The sequence below is a fragment of the Solea solea genome, chromosome 18 (assembly GCF_958295425.1).
Source record: "Solea solea chromosome 18, fSolSol10.1, whole genome shotgun sequence".
Taxonomy (NCBI): domain Eukaryota; kingdom Metazoa; phylum Chordata; class Actinopteri; order Pleuronectiformes; family Soleidae; genus Solea; species Solea solea.
The window spans coordinates 21,738,091-21,757,974 of record NC_081151.1 but is presented as its reverse complement, the minus strand read 5'-3'; the positions used below and the strand labels follow the sequence as shown (position 1 = coordinate 21,757,974).

Below are 19,884 nucleotides of genomic sequence, written 5' to 3'. Positions count from 1 at the left end.
TAAACTTCCGCCCAAGTTTCACACCTTAGAGCGCCTTAATTTGTTAATTAAGATATGGACATTTGCCCTGGTGTATCGACGACAACATCGATATTTTGACCCACACCTAGTAGATGCACTGATTTTTATCACAACATATGTATAACAATACTTTATACTAGTGCTAGGTGTAATATCAGTTCACACTGAAGATATGTTATTTATTTTTTTTAATATGAATTTTATATAAGAGAACTTGGCTTGTGACCAAATATATTATATCATGATATATATATCAAAATAAGTGATTATTTTCATTATATATCGCCCAGCCTTACACTAAACTGTGCACCTGGATCAGCAAGACCAGATATTCATATACGACTGGTTTACACCTAAAAGAAGGGGTTTATTTAAAAGTGGAAACATCTGGGTTACCGTCATCAGCAGCAGCAGCAGCAGCAGCAGCAGCAGCAGCTCTGTAATTGTCTGTTTATTGGGGTCGAGATTGACCGCACCTGCAGGACTAGTTGCTCCTCCTTAACGAGTCAATTAGAGCGCAGACTTTAAAGGGTCGTCAGCAACTTGGTGGCGGTGTAGCAAACCCCTGCTTTGCACCAAGTGCAGTACCGGTCTTTGACAGCAGAGGGCAGTGTCTGCCTGTGAACGTGCATCTCCTGCTCTAAGCCGTCACCTGCCTCCTCCTCCTCCTCCTGCTCTTCCTCCTCTGGGAGAACATGATGACTTGCACTGCATTGAAGGAAGTGAAGGTGATGTACTGCAGTCACTCTGCTCTTCTCCTGCACGCTTTGACTTTCACACTCTCGTTCTCTCGTTCTTCTCCTCTTGTTGTTGTTTGTCTGTGCATACACATGATCACTTCTGTTGCATCTTTATTTAAATGAAACCTAAAAGGAATCGTCGACATAAATAGCGTCTTTTTGGGGGAAAAAGCTTTGAGGAGTTGATTTGATTTGGAGGTCGAGACGTCTCCGCTGAAGAACGTGAGAACGAGATTAGATTAGACATCAGTCCCACAACAAGTGGGGATTTGAGATGTTGCAGCAGTGGGTAAAGAAAGAATGAACTAAAAACACCAGGAAAAGTATCATATATTGAGAAATATTAAATATTAAAATAACAGAAAGAGACTTTTATTCATTGTGCTGCTTAATCCCTTAGTTATTCCATTGTAATTCCATAGAAATGTGATTAAAGTGAACCTAACATGGATGTTGTCAGAAACTGCTGATGAACTGTGATTTTCACACACACAATCATCTATAATCTTTACTGAAAATGGTCTGAATTTGGTCTGGTTTTTTTTGGCAGCCACACATAAAGGGACCTGTGCAAGTTTAAGTTTCAGAGAATCCACAAAAGTTGGTTTTATCGGGGTGGGAATCGCCAGAGACGCCACAATGCGATACTCGTACAACAGCTCTAGTGAGCGTGAGCACTCGGCACCATCTAGTGGACTGAAACGTCAATTGATATTATCGCCACTCAAGATATCGCGATATTCCACTGTATCGATTGACCCTTCCCAGTGTGGAAAAGTCCAAAATGCCAGTCTTGGTTTCACTGTTGCATCCTCTTCTTCTTCTTGTGAGGACTAATTAGGGAAAATAAGTCAAAAGCATTGTTTGAAACCCTTGGTTCTGGATGAAGTCGGTGTTGACCGACCACTGATCCACCGCTCAGTCTCTGTATGAAATCATTGAGTTTTCAGACGTCACACACACACACACACACACACAGTGCATTTATCGTGCCCGGGATCGTCTCTCGTGGATCTGTGAGGCTCCTCGTCGCCTCGGTCAAGGACACTTTTATTATTTTTTTTTATTTTATTTCCCTCAGACTTGAGTTGTTGATGGACTCCAGGGTATGAGTCATGTCACCTGCTGAAGACGACACGTATGATTGAATATGTGGGGGCAGCAGGTCAGCGCAGTGACCTCTCTGTCTTCTCTTTTTTTTTTCCATTTCCATTCCAGCATGCGACGAGTGGACAGTGCTGCCTCGACCCGACCTCTACGGTGACGTCAACCGCTTCGGGCACTCTGCAGTCTTCAGTGACAGGTAATCATTTAGCTGCATAAGAAAACCATTATTACCTTCACCGAGGAGATGATAATGGTTCCAGTCTGTAAGTGTGTCCTTCTGTTAGCAACCTCCGGTCTATAGTTTCTGTTTTTGTGATGGTACATGTTCACATCAGGTATACATGTCACATCTTTAAGAAATCCCTGTCACTCATTATGAATTTGGTGTGTGGATCAGACCCTCTACCATCTGACTGAATTTCATCCAGATTGGATCCAGATTACAGATTCGGTCCCTTTAACCCTTTAACACCTAAACCTCAAAATGTCCGTGTGGAACTCCGTCTACGTCTGACAAAATAATTGTAAATATCTAAGGTTTATAATCTGGCAAACGTTACATATTTACATTTATTTTGTCGGATGTCGATTGGGGAACGAGTTCCAGACAGACAACGACTCCAAACCGTGACATCAGGAAGTCGTCGCGGCTGTTGCTCCAAAGCTCAGTAGCCAATCAGCAGGCAGCTTCCTAAGGCCCGCCTGCAAACAAACAAAAACACGGCGTAAAGAACAAGTGTGTGTTCAAACCATAAAATACAGTATTGTTGAATGATTAAATCGATATTTTTTTGCTTCTTAAAAAGTGTAGTTTGAAAATATTGACACAAATCTAATTCCGTACGTCTCCCGCCTAAAAGGCTGTAGAGAGTCAAACAGTCCACCGGGGAACCGAGGCAGCTCATTATTATTGTATAACGTGCAAGTAAAGTTTGTATGCACAGACATTTTAAAGGCCTTTCATTGTGTCCGGTTCGACTTCTCCTCATCTTTCATAAGAAAGGAAGGAAGGAAGGAAGGAAGGAAGGAAGAACTTGCATGTTCATCTGCAAGACTCCCACGTTCTCCTCCTCCTCCTGAATCAGCATGAAGTTCAGAGTGAGCAGCTTGAAGTCTGACCTTTTCATGATTCAAGGGGTTTTTGATGAGCGTTGAGCGAATTAGCCGTCCTTCGTGCCCATTGGCTTCCACCACCACCAACATCACCGGCAGCGTCGCCAACTCCAGCAGCACATGTTCACACAAACTAATCCCAGCAGCTGAACAGAGGCCTGTGGAGAAGAGATGTTTAAATATGCTCCAGACTTGGCATCCAAACACACACAGAGAGTCATAAATACACCGTCACAGCAGGGTCGTCTGTCGCTTCCATCATCCACACAGGAAGTGTGGATTCAGCAGACGTGTGAGGCAGGTCGACTCCCGGACAAGAAGAGGAACATCACTCCTCTTCTAAACCTCAGCTTCAGCTCACGCTGAGCACAAACGGTACACAAACTGAAGAGAAGAGTGCATTCAGAGTCTTCTTCTTGCACCTTTTTTTTTTTTTATCAATGCCTCCAGGCGACAGCGAGTGGCTGCAGGCGTTGTTGTTTTCGTCCCTCTGTCCCTTTTTTGTTTTATATCTAATATAAGAAAGCTTTAAGGTAATTTCTCCAGATTGAGTAGAAAATGTTCACTTGTAATCAGATTAGATCAGATGGCGATGGCGGTCACTGTGACCTTGTACGTCACAGGATTAGATTTTAAGTCCAAAAAGAAGAGAGACGAGACAAATGTTCATTCTCTGTCTTCTTTGTGGTGGCGTTACAGCACCACCTGCAGGCCTGGCATGTAAACTATAGCATTTGGAGTTGTTTTTTGGGTTTTTTTTATGCATGTTTTCTTGAAAAATCTTAATTTCTTTTCTTCATTTTGGGACTTTCATCTTCCCTAATGTCTCTCTGGTGAAGCACGACGTGTTCTCTATCCACACTTGCAATCAAGGAAGGGGGCGTGTCTTTGCCACCGATTGGCTGTCATCCCGATTTCCTGTCGCGCTGCTCCGTGTGTGTTTAGTTGTTATGAGAACAGTGACGAATAAGACGTTCAAGATAGGACTTCCAGATGATGAGAGATAGATTTATTATTAGTGTAGTCTATGTGATCTACAAGGACCAGGATTTCCGTTTAACCACTTAAAAATCTGTATTTTTAGTACGATTTTTTTGACAAAACATTCACTCGAGTAATTTGTTTTTACAAATAAAAGGTGAGGAGTTAAAAGTTAAAAGACTCACTTTACAATATTTGTAATAAATATATATAAATATAAATAAATATAAGTCAAGGCAAACATTTACCTACACCATATTTTTGTATAATATATCAATGTATATGAGAAATGACATAAATTAACCCCTTAAAAATCAAAAATTTGGATGCAAAAAGTTAGTCTGGAGCCCTGTGAATAAGGAAAATTCTGCTTCTTTTTGGATAAGGCACTAGATTAATGAGCGCAGGCATACATTTTTCCCCTCATAAACCACTAAAACCTCCCCCCCTCTGTCTCTTCTCAGTGTGATGTACGTGTTCGGCGGCTTCAACAGCCTCCTGCTCAGCGACGTCCTCATGTACACGTCGCCCAGCTGCGCGGCCTTCTCCAGCTCGGCCTCGTGCAGCCAGGCCTGGCCGGGGATCCACTGCGCGTGGAACAGCTCACTGGGAACCTGCCTGCCCTGGGAGAGCAACACGGCGGTGGCAGCAGAACCTCAGCAGATTCCAGCCTCCTGCAACACCAGATCATGTAGGTGACGCCGCCAAGTTTTAAGATTAGAAAGATACGATTTTATTGATTGATCTAATTTATTTTTCGTAATTGAGCGGGAAAATGACGATCGGTGTTTACCAAATCTGGAAATGACGATGTCCTCAGATGTCTTGTTTTTGACCACAAACTGAAATAATTCAGTTTTAATCATTTATTTGTCAAAGAAACAAGAAATTATTTAGATTAAAGAAGCAGAAAATCAGAGAACTTAAAAAAAAAAATCACAAACAGATGAATCTATTATCAAAATAGTTGCAGATTAAGTTAATAATCGAATAATTTTTTACACCGTTAAATATCACAATATTTCAGTGTATTCATATTTTCTTACACCCCTGTTCTTCATGATGTCCTCCTTTAGAGAAGTAGAGGTGTGTCAGAGTCAAGGACAAACGTCTTGACAATTCAGAAAGATTCTGATTCTCACACACACACACACACACACACACAGATATCGTCTCATCCATGCTTGAGTATGTACAGTTGAGGCCAAAATTATTAGCCCCCCTTGTGAAATTAGACAAAACTCTTTATTTCTCTCTGGAAATTACCATTAACAACAAGTGTTTGTATTGCATTTGTTTCCAAAATAACAAAGACAAAATGTCCACTAAGTTTGATGAGAATATTTTATTGATACACTGAATTGAAACAAAAAAGGGCAAAAATGAGACGTCCAAAATTATTAGCCCCCTGGCCATTAATAGTCAATAGAGTACCCTTTCTGAGCCACAACTGAAAACAACCTCTTAAAGTAGTTCTTTACTAGGTTGGCACAGGTCTCCTGAGGGATTTTGGCCCATTCTTCCATTGCAAATTGTTCCAGCTGGTCCAAATTGCGTGGTTTCCGAGCATGGACATTCAGCTTGAGCACCTGAGACAGATTCTCAATAGGATTGAGGTCTGGGCTCTGTGCAGGCCACTCCAGGACCTTGGTTTTGGTATCCTTAATGAACTGTTGAACCAATTTCAATGTGTGCTTCGGGTCATTGTCTTGTTGGAAGACCCAGTGACGACCTATGGATAGACTACGAGCAGATTTCTGCATATTATTCCTCAAAATTTCAACATAATTTTCTTTTTTCATGATGCCATGCACCCGAACAAGGCTCTCTGTGCCCAAGGCTGCAAAACAGCCCCACAGCATGATGCTCCCACCACCATGTTTAACAGTGGGAACTGTGTTCTTTGGGTTGAAGGTCTCTCCCTTTCTTTGCCAAACATACGCCACATCCATGTGCCCAAACAGTTCCAGTTTTGTCTCATCAGACCAAAGCACAGACTTCCAAAACTCATCTTAACCTTTCAAATGTTCACGGGGAAACTTCAGTCTTGCTGTGATGTGCCGCTCTTTGAGTAAAGGGGTTCTTCTCGGGTGATGGCCGTGAAGCCCAGCTCGATGAAGAGCCCTCACAACTGTGTTCCTTGAAACATCAACTCCAGAAGAGGCCAGGTCAGCAACAATCATCTTGGCAGATGTCCGGGGGTTCTTGCTGACATCTCTGACGATTTTCCAGAGTTTTTCTCTTTTGAGTTCTTGAAATCTTGCGCTTACGACCATGCCCAGGTTTGTTTCTTACTGAATTTGACTCCTTGTACTTGGCAATGATGCAATGTACAGCGGTTCTAGACACTTTGAAATGCTTGTAAATGGCAGTATAACCTATCCCCCTTCTCCTGAGCCTCCACTATCTTCTTTGTGAGCTCAAAACTGATTTCCTTTGTCTTTGGCATGATGAGTAAAAGTAATCCCTCTCAATGTGCACATGTGCCATGTTCCTTGGATTCCTTTTATGCTGATTGAATGCTCAGGTGTTGTCAGGAAGCCAATTGACTGCACAGGTGTGGTTTGAAACCTGATTGGTTAATTAGGTTTGTTTTGAAAATAAAAATTCATATGGGGGCTAATATTTTTGACCACCCCATTTTTCACTATATTTGATATAAAGCAAGCCAAAACATTTATTTTATATCCAAAATGTACCAAAAGCTACTAAATGGCACTGGTGATGTTTGATTATATCAAGTTTTATCAATGCTGCAAACATTGGGAAGAATTTTAGGAAAATGTTCCATAATTCCTGGGGGGCTAATAATTTTGGCCTCAACTGTAGGTGTGAGTGTCCCTGGTGTATTGATGTGTCCTATGAAGACATTTCACTACATGTAACATGTTTTTTTCTGAAGTGACAGCATGTCCAAGTCCTGCTGTCCCTTTTATGTGAGTGCATATATGTGTGTGTGTGTGTGTCACAGAGGACATGAGGAGGTAATCATCAAGGACACTCCAAGTCAGGTCTCTTCTCCCCACTGAGAATTCTCTTCCATTTGCCGTTTGCCATTTGTCACAAGAAAATCCTCACTTTCTTCACCCGTCTCATTTTTCAATGCCGGCGCGGACACAAGCGCTGGCAGATGGAATCTGCGCCGCAGAATAACTTTGAGGGAGATTTAATACCAGGGAGGCTCTGAGCTGCTGCTGCTGCTGCTGCTGTCGTCCAGCAGCAGTCACCTCGCCTCCGTTTCCCTCAGAAAATGTCCCCCCTCATGTTCAGGACGGGTTGACTGATCTGAAAGAAACAGAATTCCATACACAAAGAAATCTGTCCTGATACTTTCATTTTTGAGCCTTTAATCAAATTGTCTAGTTGAAATGATACATTAACTTTCAATATTAGTGTAAAAAACAGAAAAAACTTGAATTTCAGAAGCTTAAAATAACAGGAAATTGACTATTTAAAGTATTTCTTTCTAAACTGCCATTTTGTCTCCATTTCATTCGTAATATGATGAGGTCATTGTGATTTTCTGTCCGTTTCTAATGAAGTAAATCATTGTTGTCACGTTGCAGATGCTGATAACGAGAGGTGTGACCAGTACACGGACTGTTTCAGCTGCACCGCCAACACCAACGGCTGTCAGTGGTGTTCAGCTCAGTGTGTTTCTCTGGGAAGCAACTGCACGTCTGCTTCGGTAAGAAAACAAACCCCCCCGCTAGTTATCACTAACCTGATTAACCTGCTGACTCTAACCAGGCTAATCTGGCTTTATTAGAGTAAATATGTTGATTAAAAACATGGCCAACCCAGTCCTCCATAATAATCCAAAACATTTTCAGGTAGTTATTGTTGGAGTTAACCCAACATACTTTATATTATGGGATAGATATTTACATGAAGTAATGTACTGTGCATGTGCAGAATGTTACTTTTAATAATCTAGCAAGCTAACTAGTTTATATCTAGCTAGCTAACTAACTAGCATATATCTATCGAGGCTAGTTAACTAGCATATCTATAGCTAACTAACTAGCATATATCTATCAAGGCTAGTTAACTAGCATATCTATAGCTAACTAACTAGCATCTATCTGTCTAAGCTAGTTCACTAGCATCGATCTATTTAGGCTATGTAGCAAGCTAACTAGCGTCTAGCTAGCTAGCTAAAATCTATCTATCTAAGCTAGCTAATGATATTTGACATTAATATATTTATATTTGGAGTGTTTGTGTTTTTACATTTACAGGTATTAACACTAAAGAATAGGAAAGACCTCAAGTGTTTTTCAGTATGTGTTTAAGTTGAGAGTTATTTTTGTACCACTTGTATTTATTAAACTGTCATGATTTATCAAATGGAGTTGAAGTAAGAACTGCGAATAGAAATGTAAACAAAGAATAAAGAAATAAAATCTACATTTTTATCAGCCTTTGAAAAACCCACATTGCATAATCTCATTTGTCAAGTTAGATTTATACTTAAAGAACTGTTGCAGCAGTTTGATAAACGCAGATGAGAATCTCCATCACTGCGGGACAAATCCTCTACATCGACTGTGTAATCTGGTAGTTTATTATATCGTAGTCACTGCTTGCCTTCTTCTCCCAGGGGGCGATAGCAGAAGGGGACGTTTGCCCCAGAGACAACCCGTCATACGTGTGCAACAAGAAAACCAGCTGCAAGAGCTGCGCCGTGGACCAGAACTGTCAGTGGGATTCTCGCAACCAGGAGTGCATCTCACTGCCAGGTAACTATGGAAATTAATCTTATTAATTTAAAGAAAAATAGCACAACAGGAACAAGTTGCACTGCAAAGTAGTAATGTGTTAATGTGCCAAAAACTAGCAGAAGCACCAACTTGATGGCTCACAATTACAAATGAAACGCCAAAATAAAAGCAGCAGCTAATATTTCTCTGAATACCCTGACGACCAAAGAGATACTATTAGGTTGAAAAAATAATATAATAGCAGATCCAGATTATCCTTTAAATTTAATTCCCCCCTTGATGCAAACACACAGATTGAAAAAGAACATTATAGTTTCGCATTATCTTGTAAATTACTGTTATAATGTGCCTGTTGGGCAGTGATTCACCTCGCACATCCCCAAGAGGTGAAAAGATCTAAAGGTTTTAAAGACGATTAAAGGAAATAGAGCAAAAGAAAGTTGTTGTTTTCCATTGTTTCACCTTTCTCGTGAAATATTATGTTGCTCTTCCTCTACGTGTCTTGGAAATGTATTCAGATTGATAGGAACCGGTGGACCAACACGGTTCTTTTCCAAACCTCAGCGCCTTTTATATGTACTTTTACTTCAGAAAACGTGTGCGGTGAAAGCTGGCATCTGGTGGGCAACTCGTGTCTGAAGTTCATCACGGCCAAGGACTCGTACGACAACGCCAAGCTCGGGTGCAGGAGCAACAACGCCGTGCTGGCGTCGCTCACCACGCAGAAGAAGGTGGACTTTGTCCTGAAGGAGTTGCAGATAATGAGCGTTGTGGTAAGATCAAGGAGGAGGGGGAGGAGTTTGGTTTTGGGTTATCAAGGATTATCGTATTAGATAAAGAATGATCATCACATTAGCAGTGAATTAGATTGAGTATCGTGAGGTACCCTATGATTCCCACCCCGAGATGAATTATTAATATCGATATTACACAAAGAAGGATGGCGATATGTCACCAAATCGATATTTTGGCCTAACCCTAATGTGAACCCTGCATTATTTTCACTGACTCTCATGCACTGGAGTTTGATTATTTGACAAATTATTCCATTAAATGTTTGAATAGCAGTGTTTTCTCAAATTGCCCATCCCTACACAATATTGTTATCGACATGTCTCCTTAATCTCTGATGACACATTCTGGTCATTCTATGGCTTAATTTAATACATTTATTACATTTTATACCAATTTAAAGCTCAACAGGTCTAGAAAAAAAGCCTGGATCCACTTCAGCGATAAAACCTCTTTACAGGCACCGAGACTCTGAAAACATGCTTCACAAATCCTCCTCTCGTGTTGTATTGACACCGTCCCGTCGCCGTTAAGCAACACCGACCTTTTCCAGACACGATCAATCAAACCAAGAGATGCAAGAAAACCCAACGGAACAGTAATTTGAGTCTGGCCAGTGAGAGATTGAGCTCTCTTTGTTTACTACAGCTGCTACAGCATGACCATTGATTAGAGATGCGATGGATAACAGAGTCTCTCAAGTCCAGTGGAGTAAAACTGCATTCATTGCCGCGATGTCACGGCAGTGGAATTTATGTCGGTGCAGATGAAAAATGGCGTTGACATGTTCTCTCTCTCTGTCTTTTTTTTTTTGGTTGTTTTTTTTCTTACAGCCAAGGCCAAAAAAAAGAAAATGAGAGCTATTAAAATGTGTCCTCATCATTGATTTCCAACAAATGTCACATCAGTCTTCAGCCGTGGAGTAAATGGCACTTAACTTGTGGCACTCAAAGAGATTTCCCCAACGTCCTGAGAAGATGAAGGGTTTTTCCTCTCATGGCTTCATGCCAGCAACACCCAGCGTTTAGTTTCTCTCGCTCTCGCTCTCTCCATCCAGGAGCAAAGTTAATTTATACAGAGTTACAGTGGATTCACTCGGATTCAAAGATGTATTGATTAGATGGTTGGTGGTCAAAGTTTATGATGGTGAAAGTCTGCGCTCATGGCGACAAGACCAAACATCGCACACAACAATATCTATATTGCATTATATAGAAAATATGCATTTTTTTCTTGGAACTGAGGCTTGCCTCTAAATCAGTGTATCCCAAAGACTGGGTCGGGACCCAAAGATGGATCGTGGGAGATTCTTTTAGGTCCCCAAACAACCTTTCAAAAGGTTTTCCAACCGTCAAAATTTATGATATTTATGATTTTTTTTTACCAGTTCAGATTGGGGTCATAGTCGTCTGCCATCTTTTAAAAAAGTGTGTCTCCTTATAGAACGTTAGGGAAACACCGTTCTAGATTGTATAGACGATGGCGTGTACACCATATTGTTTTTTTTTGTTATCATAACTATTTTGCCAGTAGCTGATTCTGATTTTGTGATTTTGACACAAAGATATTCAGTTATAGAAATGAACGAGCTGTTTTAAAGTCTTCCACTCCTTTGCAATGTCACAAATGATCAAAAATCTGATCACACAGATGTTTGCAAATAACCTTTGAAACTACCTTCCATCACAAACACTACCTATACTGATGTGTAGCTGATGCATTGGTGGCCCTCTAATTTACTCTCCTTTTCTTGTCACTTGACTTAAATATCTGAAGAATGAGGGAGTATTGGAGGAGGAGTACAAAATAAAGTTTGTTTTTGACCTTTCCGTGTAATTTCTTTTGCAGTATAAGGCCACAGTGACGCCCTGGGTGGGTCTGCGTAAAATCAACGTGTCGTACTGGTGCTGGGAGGACATGTCGCCCTTCACCAACACCACGCTGCAGTGGCTCCCCGGAGAGCCCAGCGACGCCGGGTTCTGCGGGTACCTGGCCGAGCCGGCGTCCAGCGGACTGAGGGCGCAGTCCTGCATCAACCCGGTGAACGGCAGCCTCTGCGAGCGACCAGGTGGATCCACAAAACCATTGTTGTCAGGGGAAAATAGATTTTAGATGACACTAACCTTAAATATGAAGATAATATAGTGACATGTATTCTTTTACATTCTTAGAAGCGCAAGCACATGCTGTTTATAAGTGATTAATATGTTCATTATATTGTCTATTAATTGATTAGTTGTTAGAAAATGTTGAAATATGTTGATCGGTGTTTCTTCATGACTTCTGTGTTGTGCTGAGCAAAGAAATCTGAACATATTAACATTAATAAGTTGGAACAATAATGGCAGAACTCACTAATCAGTTGCTGGATTTATGCATTAAAACACTAGAATCCATGAATAGTTTACAAGTTCAAATGATGCAGACGTGTATCAGTTACTTGAATTTGAATACTTGAGTACTTGAATTAAGCTGGAATATACGATGCAGTGTTTCTGGATGTTGGCTCAGAAAAAAGCCCCCACTCCACCTCCACTTTTCTAAATGACTGTAGAGTCCCTTTAAATGCAGATGAAGCTGCTACCGACTGCTTTCAGAGTGTGTGTAAATGCACAGCCGCAAGTAATGGAGGATGATCTTCTACACACATTTCCACTGTGATAAATTGCAGGAATATACTAAAAGGCAGCAGGGAAGCCTTTATGCCTTCATAACAAAACAAAAAAAAATGCAGCCTCAGAATTTCAGCCGCGTTGCATCACAATTCTCGTCAAGGCTGTAGACGAGGATCAACGTGGCGTCAGTCGTCCAGCACAAACAGATTGGTTCTGCCCCCCCCCCCCACGAAACATCAACAAAACGTTCACTCTCCACCATGTTCAAGCGTAACTTGTTAAAAATAAAAATAAAAACCCTGTCCCCGCAGCCAACCACAGTGCCAAGCAGTGCCGGACGCCGTGTGCCATGCGGACCACGTGCAGCGAGTGCACCAGCAGCAGCTCCGAGTGCATGTGGTGCAGCAACATGAAGCAGTGCGTCGACTCCAACGCCTACGTGGCCTCCTTCCCGTTTGGACAGTGTATGGAGTGGTACACCGTGGACTCCTGTTTACGTAAGACTTTAACTAACTGTCTCTGTTCAGATTTATGGGTTTGATAATCGGAAGCATAGAAATCTTAATACAATCTTCATGCTCGCTTCACAAAGATGTAAAGGAAAGTCTGCAAAAGCCTTTACCTTGCGTCATGGTGTGGGCGGCTTGTTTCTTCTTTGTGGGAGAAGAATATTTAAACACAGCGGGAGAATTATGTCTTTATATTGCTTTAAATGGCTGTAAATATATTAATGGCTCCATAGTTTAAAAAAGCCTCGTTATCAGACATTAAGCCATCTCTACTCATAACTAGAGGTTTCCATCGGCATTAGTTTAATATTATTATTCAATTGGCCAAATACTACAAATTAGCATTTTTATTCTCTGAAACTTGATAAATGTGTTTTTTTTTGTTTCACGAGTTTAATATTCAGTTTATACGTTATTTTCATTGAAAATTCTGTATATAATTGCACTGCAGTGCAAACATCAACTGTACATTGAAGAAACACACTTTAAATGTTCTTATTAAGCAGTTTTTTGTATTATTTGTTATAGAAAAAAAAGAAAATCTGCATCAATTATCGGACATCGTCTGGCCTGATTTCTAAAAATCAGCATCGGCCATAGAATGACCCATTATTGGTCGACCTCTACTCATACTCATGCTTTTGCTTTCATACACCGCTGCAAATGAACTAATAACATAAAATGATTGTTAACATTTTCCGTTTTAAAGCATTTACTTTTTTTTACATCAACAGTTTCAATTCTTGAACTATTCTTGGTCAAGAATAATTCCCGGTTTAAGTTTTCAAAGCCATAATTTCTATTAAAATTCTGACAATTTCTGTCTTTTGTTTAGGTAAAGAAATATGAAATTGTATTGTAGTAAATTAAATGAAATTAAATTGTAGTTTCAGGGAAAAACACTTTTCCTCAAACTGCCTCGTTACCCTAGTTTTTTTTCTTTGTCATTTGTAATCTAGCATAATTACCAATAAATGTCATTAAACAAGTTGAGATGCATAGTTTGGGGCATAAAAAAACAGAGCAGGTAATTATGACTTATCTTGGGAAATAGCCTGAATAAAAGCCATGCTTTATTGTTTTCATTGTATCATTATTGTTTTAACCATCTTAACACTTTGTAACCTTGTTTTGAAAAGTTTTTTATTAGATATGATAATAGCTGAGGTTATATGTCTAACAGCTGATCCCATTGTTGTTTTATTGTTGTTTTAATTATTTATTTTCCATGTGGACTGATTCAAACAGAGATTGTTTGTGATTGTCTCTGCAGCGGAGAACTGCTCTGGCTACCGCACATGTGGTCACTGTCTGGACCAGCCGGGCTGCGGTTGGTGCACTGACCCCAGTAACACGGGGAAAGGCCAGTGCATCGAGGGCTCGTACCGCGGGCCCTTCCAGACTTCAGTACCGGCCCCGTCCACCCTGCCTGGTCTGCCCCACAGCCCTCAGCCGGCCCTCAACGTCAGCATGTGCCCGAATGACGCCAAATACAACTGGTCTTTTATCCACTGTCCAGGTACGAGAGGTTTTAATGTAATATTTTTATTTAATTTATTTATTTATTTATTTATTAAATTTTTATGTAATATCTGCTATTAATTCTATGGAAATACTGATTAGTTTTATCTAGTTTGATCAGCGGGAGGGGGAGTGTTTGTTTTGATATGGAATGATAAATAGTTCCCAAATAAACACCTATGATGCAAAATAAACCTTTTAATGAAAGAAAGGGAGTTTGAGACCTCATGAAAGCATGGCAGCCAGTGGACACGGCAGTAAAAAAAAAGATTCTAGCCACTTTATCTTGCTTTAGCCAGCTTTTGTTTTGACTAGAAACTGAAATTTGTATCACGATGTAAACCTCTCACTCTCCCACACACAAGTCCATAGAGGAAATTAGCGATTCTACATCATGACACACAGGAGTTGTGTGTCACTGCTCAGTTTGTATGTGTTGTTTTTCTGACTTCTGTGTTTGAAATCCTTTTTTCAGATTCAGTAAAGCAAAACAAACTCAGCAAACGAGGCAGCAGTAGACCAGCAGCACCTGTGGCCCCTGTGGCCCCTAAAAACGCACATTTTCTTTATGTTATATGGATACAATCAGTTTTACGTGGTGTCCTTACAGCTGTGTTTTCATTGAGTTTTTGATAAATGAAAAACCTGTTAAAGTGCCGTGTTGTGTGCAGCACTAACAGACCGCACAACCGTCTTTGCACTCACATTTGTGTTGTCTTTCCAGCTTGTCAGTGTAACGGTCACAGTCAGTGCGTCAACGAGAGCGTGTGCGAGAAGTGCGAAGACCTGACGACGGGCCGTCACTGCGAGAGCTGCATTTCCGGTTTCTACGGAGACCCGACCAACGGCGGCAGCTGCCAGCGTGAGTCTCCTCCGGCCTGCTCAGCTCAGGCGGCAGTAAATCAGCCAGTCAGTCTTTTGTGCGCACAGCTTCATTTAACTTGTCACTGTTTTACAGTTGAGTTTTATGTGCGCCATTTTCTCCGATTCCTGGCGGTGCAGTAAAGTGTTTCCCCAGGGATATTAAAGATTTACTCCACTTTACAGCAAATACTGACAGTCAGTCAATCGGACAACAATTCAATTGTCCTGCTCTTACGCGACTTAATTTAGCTTTACCTATCGGCCTGTCTATCTGTCAAGAGCAAGCTATCGAGCTATCTATCTACGTAGCTCTCTAATATAGCAAGCTCCTCTTGCTCTCTCTATCTTAGCTTGCTGCAGCACTTTAGCTGTAGCTGTCAAGCTCTTTAGCGCCCTAAATCTTAAGCTATTGCTCTCTAGCTTTTTAATTGCAGTTTTATAGCTTTAGCTCTCTAGCTCTTTAGCTCTAACTCTTTACCTTCTAGTTCTGTAGCTCTATCTGTCTACCTTGTTACCTCTCTAGGCCACTATGGCGCATTTCAACCCTGAGTTATTTAGCTTCTTGCTCTTTAGCTCTTGCTGTCTAGCTCTATCTTTTTATTTGTAGTTCTTTAGCTTGAGCTGTCCACCTCTATAGTTTTTTCGCTTCTAGCTCTTTAGCTTTAGCCGTCTAGATCTTTAGCTCTAGCTCTCTAGTTCTTTCGCTTTGACTCCTTAGCTCATTTCCTCTCTAGCTCTTCAGCTCTAACTCTTTAGTTCCTAGTTCTGTAGCCCTTGGTGTCTAGCTTATTAGCTCTCTAGTTTTTTAATTGTATTAGCTGTCCAAATCTGTAGTTTGTTAGCTTCTAGTTCATACGCTTTACTAGTTATTTAGCTCTAGCGCTCTAGTTCTTAAGCTTTGGCTCTTTAGCTTGTATCCTCTCTAGCTCTTAAGTTGTAGCTCTTCAGCTCTAACTCTTTAGTTCCTAGTTCTGTAGCTCTTGGTGTCTAGCTTATTAGCTCTCTAGTTTTTTAATTGTATTAGCTGTCCAAATCTGTAGTTTGTTAGCTTCTAGGTCATACGCTTTACTAGTTATTTAGCTCTAGCGCTCTAGTTCTTAAGCTTTGGCTCTTTAGCTTGTATCCTCTCTAGCTCTTAAGTTGTAGCTCTTCAGCTCTAACTCTTTAGTTCCTAGTTCTGTAGCTCTAGCTGTCTAGCTTATTAGCTCTCTAGTTTTTTAATTGTATTAGCTGTCCAAATCTGTAGTTTGTTAGCCTAGGTCACAAGCTTTACTAGTTATTTAGCTCTAGCTCTCTAGTTCTTAAGCTTTGCTGTCTAGCTTATTAGCTCTCTAGTTTTTTAATTGTATTAGCTGTCCAAATCTGTAGTTTGTTAGCTTCTAGGTCATAAGCTTTAGTAGTTATTTAGCTCTAGCTCCCTAGTTCTTTAGCTTTGACTCTTTAGCTTGTTTCCTCTCTGGCTTGTTGGCTCTGTAGCTCTAGCCGTCTAGCTCTTAGCTCTTGCTTACTAGCGTTAGCTTTTTAATTGGAGCATTTAAACTCTAGCTCTAGCTGCCCAGCTCTCTAGTTATTTAGCTTCTTGCTCTTTAGCTTTAGCTGTCTAGCTTTTGCTGATTAGCTGGAGATCGTCAGCTCTAGCTTGCTAGTTCTTTAGCCCTCCAGTTCTTTAGCTCTTAACTTATAGCTCTCTAGCCTTGTAGCAATCTATGCATCCCTCTTAATGCACATTTAGTTTTATATCGATATATAAATCCTTAAACTAGTGTCTCTGCATATCCACATCTTGTCAGTGTGATGGGTTTGTTGTTTATACTTAATAAATGTGTTCTGCTTCCCCCTCAAAGTTATTTTTATTGCATGTACTCGTATGTTTAACTCCGGGGGCATCGCGATCATTAGCGAGAGATGAGTAAAAAATAAATAAAACTCGATACCTCTGCAAGTAAGTTAATGAACAAATAATCAAGAGGACACACGCACATAAATTGGGTTTTATCGCTCCACCAGCTGTTTCTTCATATTCCACAGCTGCTGACGCCGTGAGGCTCAGTCATTTAAAACGAATGATGGACTGCATTTGTGCAGGTGTTGTAAATCTGGCTCTACAAACAGTGGCCACAAAAACTGTCTTTTGCGATGAGGAAAGTCAAATTACGATTACTAACAGAAGAGTCCTTGAAATATATTTTTTTAAAGTAAATTAAAGTTCCAAGTTCATATAACACAGGAGAGTTTATCCACATGTATCTGTTCTCACGTTTCCCTGTTTCTGTTTCTGTTCAGCGTGCAAGTGTAACGGCCATGCGAGCGTTTGCAGCCCAAACAACGGCAAGTGCTTCTGCACCACCAAGGGCATCAAAGGAGATCGCTGCCACCTGTGAGTTCAAATCTCCCTGTCCCATCTTTTCTGTGTCGGTGTATTCATGTAAGATAAAAACAGTGTAAGGTTTAGGTTATTATCATTTTTTGAACGCTTCCACACCTGAAGATATTCTTGTAAACAAACAAAGTCACAGTTTTATGATCAGTTAGATTTGAAAGTTGATTTTAGTGACTTTATTTTCTTTGTTGAGATTTAAGGTAAAGCCTTTATTTTTTCTTCCTTACTGTAGAAGCAGTTGTTTATTTGCACTTGCAGCTACATTTTTGATCGGATAAACCCTGGTCTTCAACTCCACAGTGCTTCCTAAAACCCATTTTAGTCGTTTTAGTCCAAGCGGAAAACTACCAAAGCAATGTACATGATATCTCAAGAGACTCTTGGAAGTGATCCTTCAAACATTCACTTGAACTCAAGGATCAGCATATTAGATTTTGGTTGTCGAAAGTCAAGGTTTGAAGCCAAACCTCAGAAGTCCTATTTTTTATTTGCTTTATGAATATGAAATCTCAAGAACGACATTAGGGTATACTGTCAAATTTGGCACGAACATTCACTTGGATTTGAAGATAAACTCCTTGAACTAATACACATTTTTATAGTCGTAATGTCAACAGTCACTAAAAACTTTTTTTTTCCTTTTGAATCTTATTAATGTTTTATTAAAAGAGAAAATCATTTAAATTCTGCCTTAAATGTTCACTTTGACTCACTTTACTTGGATTGCTCATGGCACTCACTCTCTTGGATCTGTGTAGATTTTGCCATTTTTAAACATGTTTTGCCTTGTGAACATGGTATCTCAAAAGGGAATGTTTTCAAATTTGGCACAAACATTCACTTGGATTTGAAGATTGATTTTCATGGACCAAGAGCAAGGTTACTGTTTTCTTTAGTTGTTTTTATTCACTTGTGAATGTGATATCGTAGGAACACCATGAGACTTTGGTGGTCAAATGTCTCTGTGACATCTCCAAAAATTCCCTTTTTTGTCCCTTGATTTTCATGAATTATCTTCGGATCACCTGAAGAGAAACATTACAAATTCGCCACAAACGTTCACTTGGAATCTTCATTCTCTGACCTCACAAATCAGTTTTTGCCTCGTGAACGTCGTCTTCACTTGGATTAAAGGGTTGAAGTCGATAGAGTTTTATAGTCAAAGATCAAGGTGGCTGCTGTCACAAGAAAATACTGTATTTTATTTTATTTTACTTTATCATGAAGTTATACTTTCAGATTTGGCACAAACGTTCACTTGGACTCTCAGATTTTCTTTTTTTGGTCCTGTTGTTCACAAAAAACTTTTTTTTTTAAAAAGTGTAGCCCGAAGCTGTTGGTCACTGGAGACAAAATACCAAGTCAACAGTTCTCCTTTGTTTTCATCTCATTTCTATCCACCTGTCTCACACCTCTCTCTCTTCCAGGTGTGAAGTCGAGAACCGTTACCAAGGCAACCCCCTCAAAGGGACATGCTACTGTAAGTGGAATACCAATTAACATTGGGAGTGAAGGTGGGGTGGGCAGAGTCGCACTGAGCAGGTGCGAGACGGTTACATGGCTCTGAAGACGGGGCAGGTCTGGAGTAGTTTGATGTTTTAAAAAAGAAAAAAAATCAGAGGAGAAACAGCTCGTTAATAAAAGATTTTCTTTTAGAAAGTGGCAGGTGGTAAGAGTCGGGGGTTAAGACGCAGAAGAAAGTGAACTGCAGGAGAACGTGGGGCGTTTGAATTTCCTACTGTGATGACAAGAAGGCTGATAAACCCAAACATGAACCACATGTCAGAGACTTCATGAGAATTAACCTCCTTTTACTCATTAAAGCTTTGTGGTAACATTCTGAATTCTATCAATGAATGCAGATCAAATGGTTTGTAAGATTTCACCTTAAAAAGATCCACTAGTTGAATGAAAGGCTTAAGATCCTTCCAAGATCTGGGAAAAATCCAGAAGTACTGAAGTCTTGAGCTGCAATGAATACTGATAATCTGATGTGTTTTTATTTGTTGTATTTTGGTTGTTTTGCAGCAGGAGCACAAATATCCTCATTATAAAAACATTGCACTGTGACACCGTCTTTCATAATCTCAAATTGAATCATACAAATTTAGGAAATAACCTTCAAACACATACAAGAGCCTGTCGACTCATAAATTTGTTAATACAAATAAAGAAAAATAAACTTACCAAACATTTCAATAATCAAAATAATCCACAATGCTACTGAAACAAAAGAGTTTTGAGCGTAATTTGAAGCATAAAAACAGCATAATGTTTTTATGCTTCTCGTTGTCTGATGTTATATTTCCTGCATTGATTTTGAACATTAAACATTAAAATTAAATATTTTTTTGTGTAGGGGGGGAAATTGCAGCCAGTGTGTGGCCATTAAGTGACACAGGAAATGAGTTTAGTTTTTCCTGTGCAGGTTGATAAAAGCCTGGAAGAGAAGGAAAAATGGATGTTGATGTTGACACATCATTGGAGACAGCAGCGACAGAGTGTGTGTGTGTTTGT

General features: G+C 40.2%; 1 protein-coding gene across 2 annotated transcripts in view; it reads left to right on the top strand.

The window, feature by feature from the left end:
* Window positions 1-19,884, top strand: part of atrn (attractin) — a 132,305-nt gene that overhangs the window by 32,398 nt on the left and 80,023 nt on the right. For both annotated transcript variants that reach the window (XR_009233723.1, XM_058614705.1), the window contains exons 11-21: window positions 1,980-2,064; window positions 4,427-4,653; window positions 7,529-7,650; window positions 8,566-8,704; window positions 9,278-9,459; window positions 11,327-11,546; window positions 12,405-12,590; window positions 13,876-14,121; window positions 14,848-14,985; window positions 17,271-17,364; window positions 18,795-18,847. Coding sequence is in view for 1 of the 2 variants with exons in the window: in XM_058614705.1 (XP_058470688.1) it covers window positions 1,980-2,064; window positions 4,427-4,653; window positions 7,529-7,650; window positions 8,566-8,704; window positions 9,278-9,459; window positions 11,327-11,546; window positions 12,405-12,590; window positions 13,876-14,121; window positions 14,848-14,985; window positions 17,271-17,364; window positions 18,795-18,847 (1,692 nt within the window). In the remaining variant the exon portion in view is untranslated. The remainder of the gene's footprint in view (window positions 1-1,979; window positions 2,065-4,426; window positions 4,654-7,528; window positions 7,651-8,565; window positions 8,705-9,277; window positions 9,460-11,326; window positions 11,547-12,404; window positions 12,591-13,875; window positions 14,122-14,847; window positions 14,986-17,270; window positions 17,365-18,794; window positions 18,848-19,884) is intronic.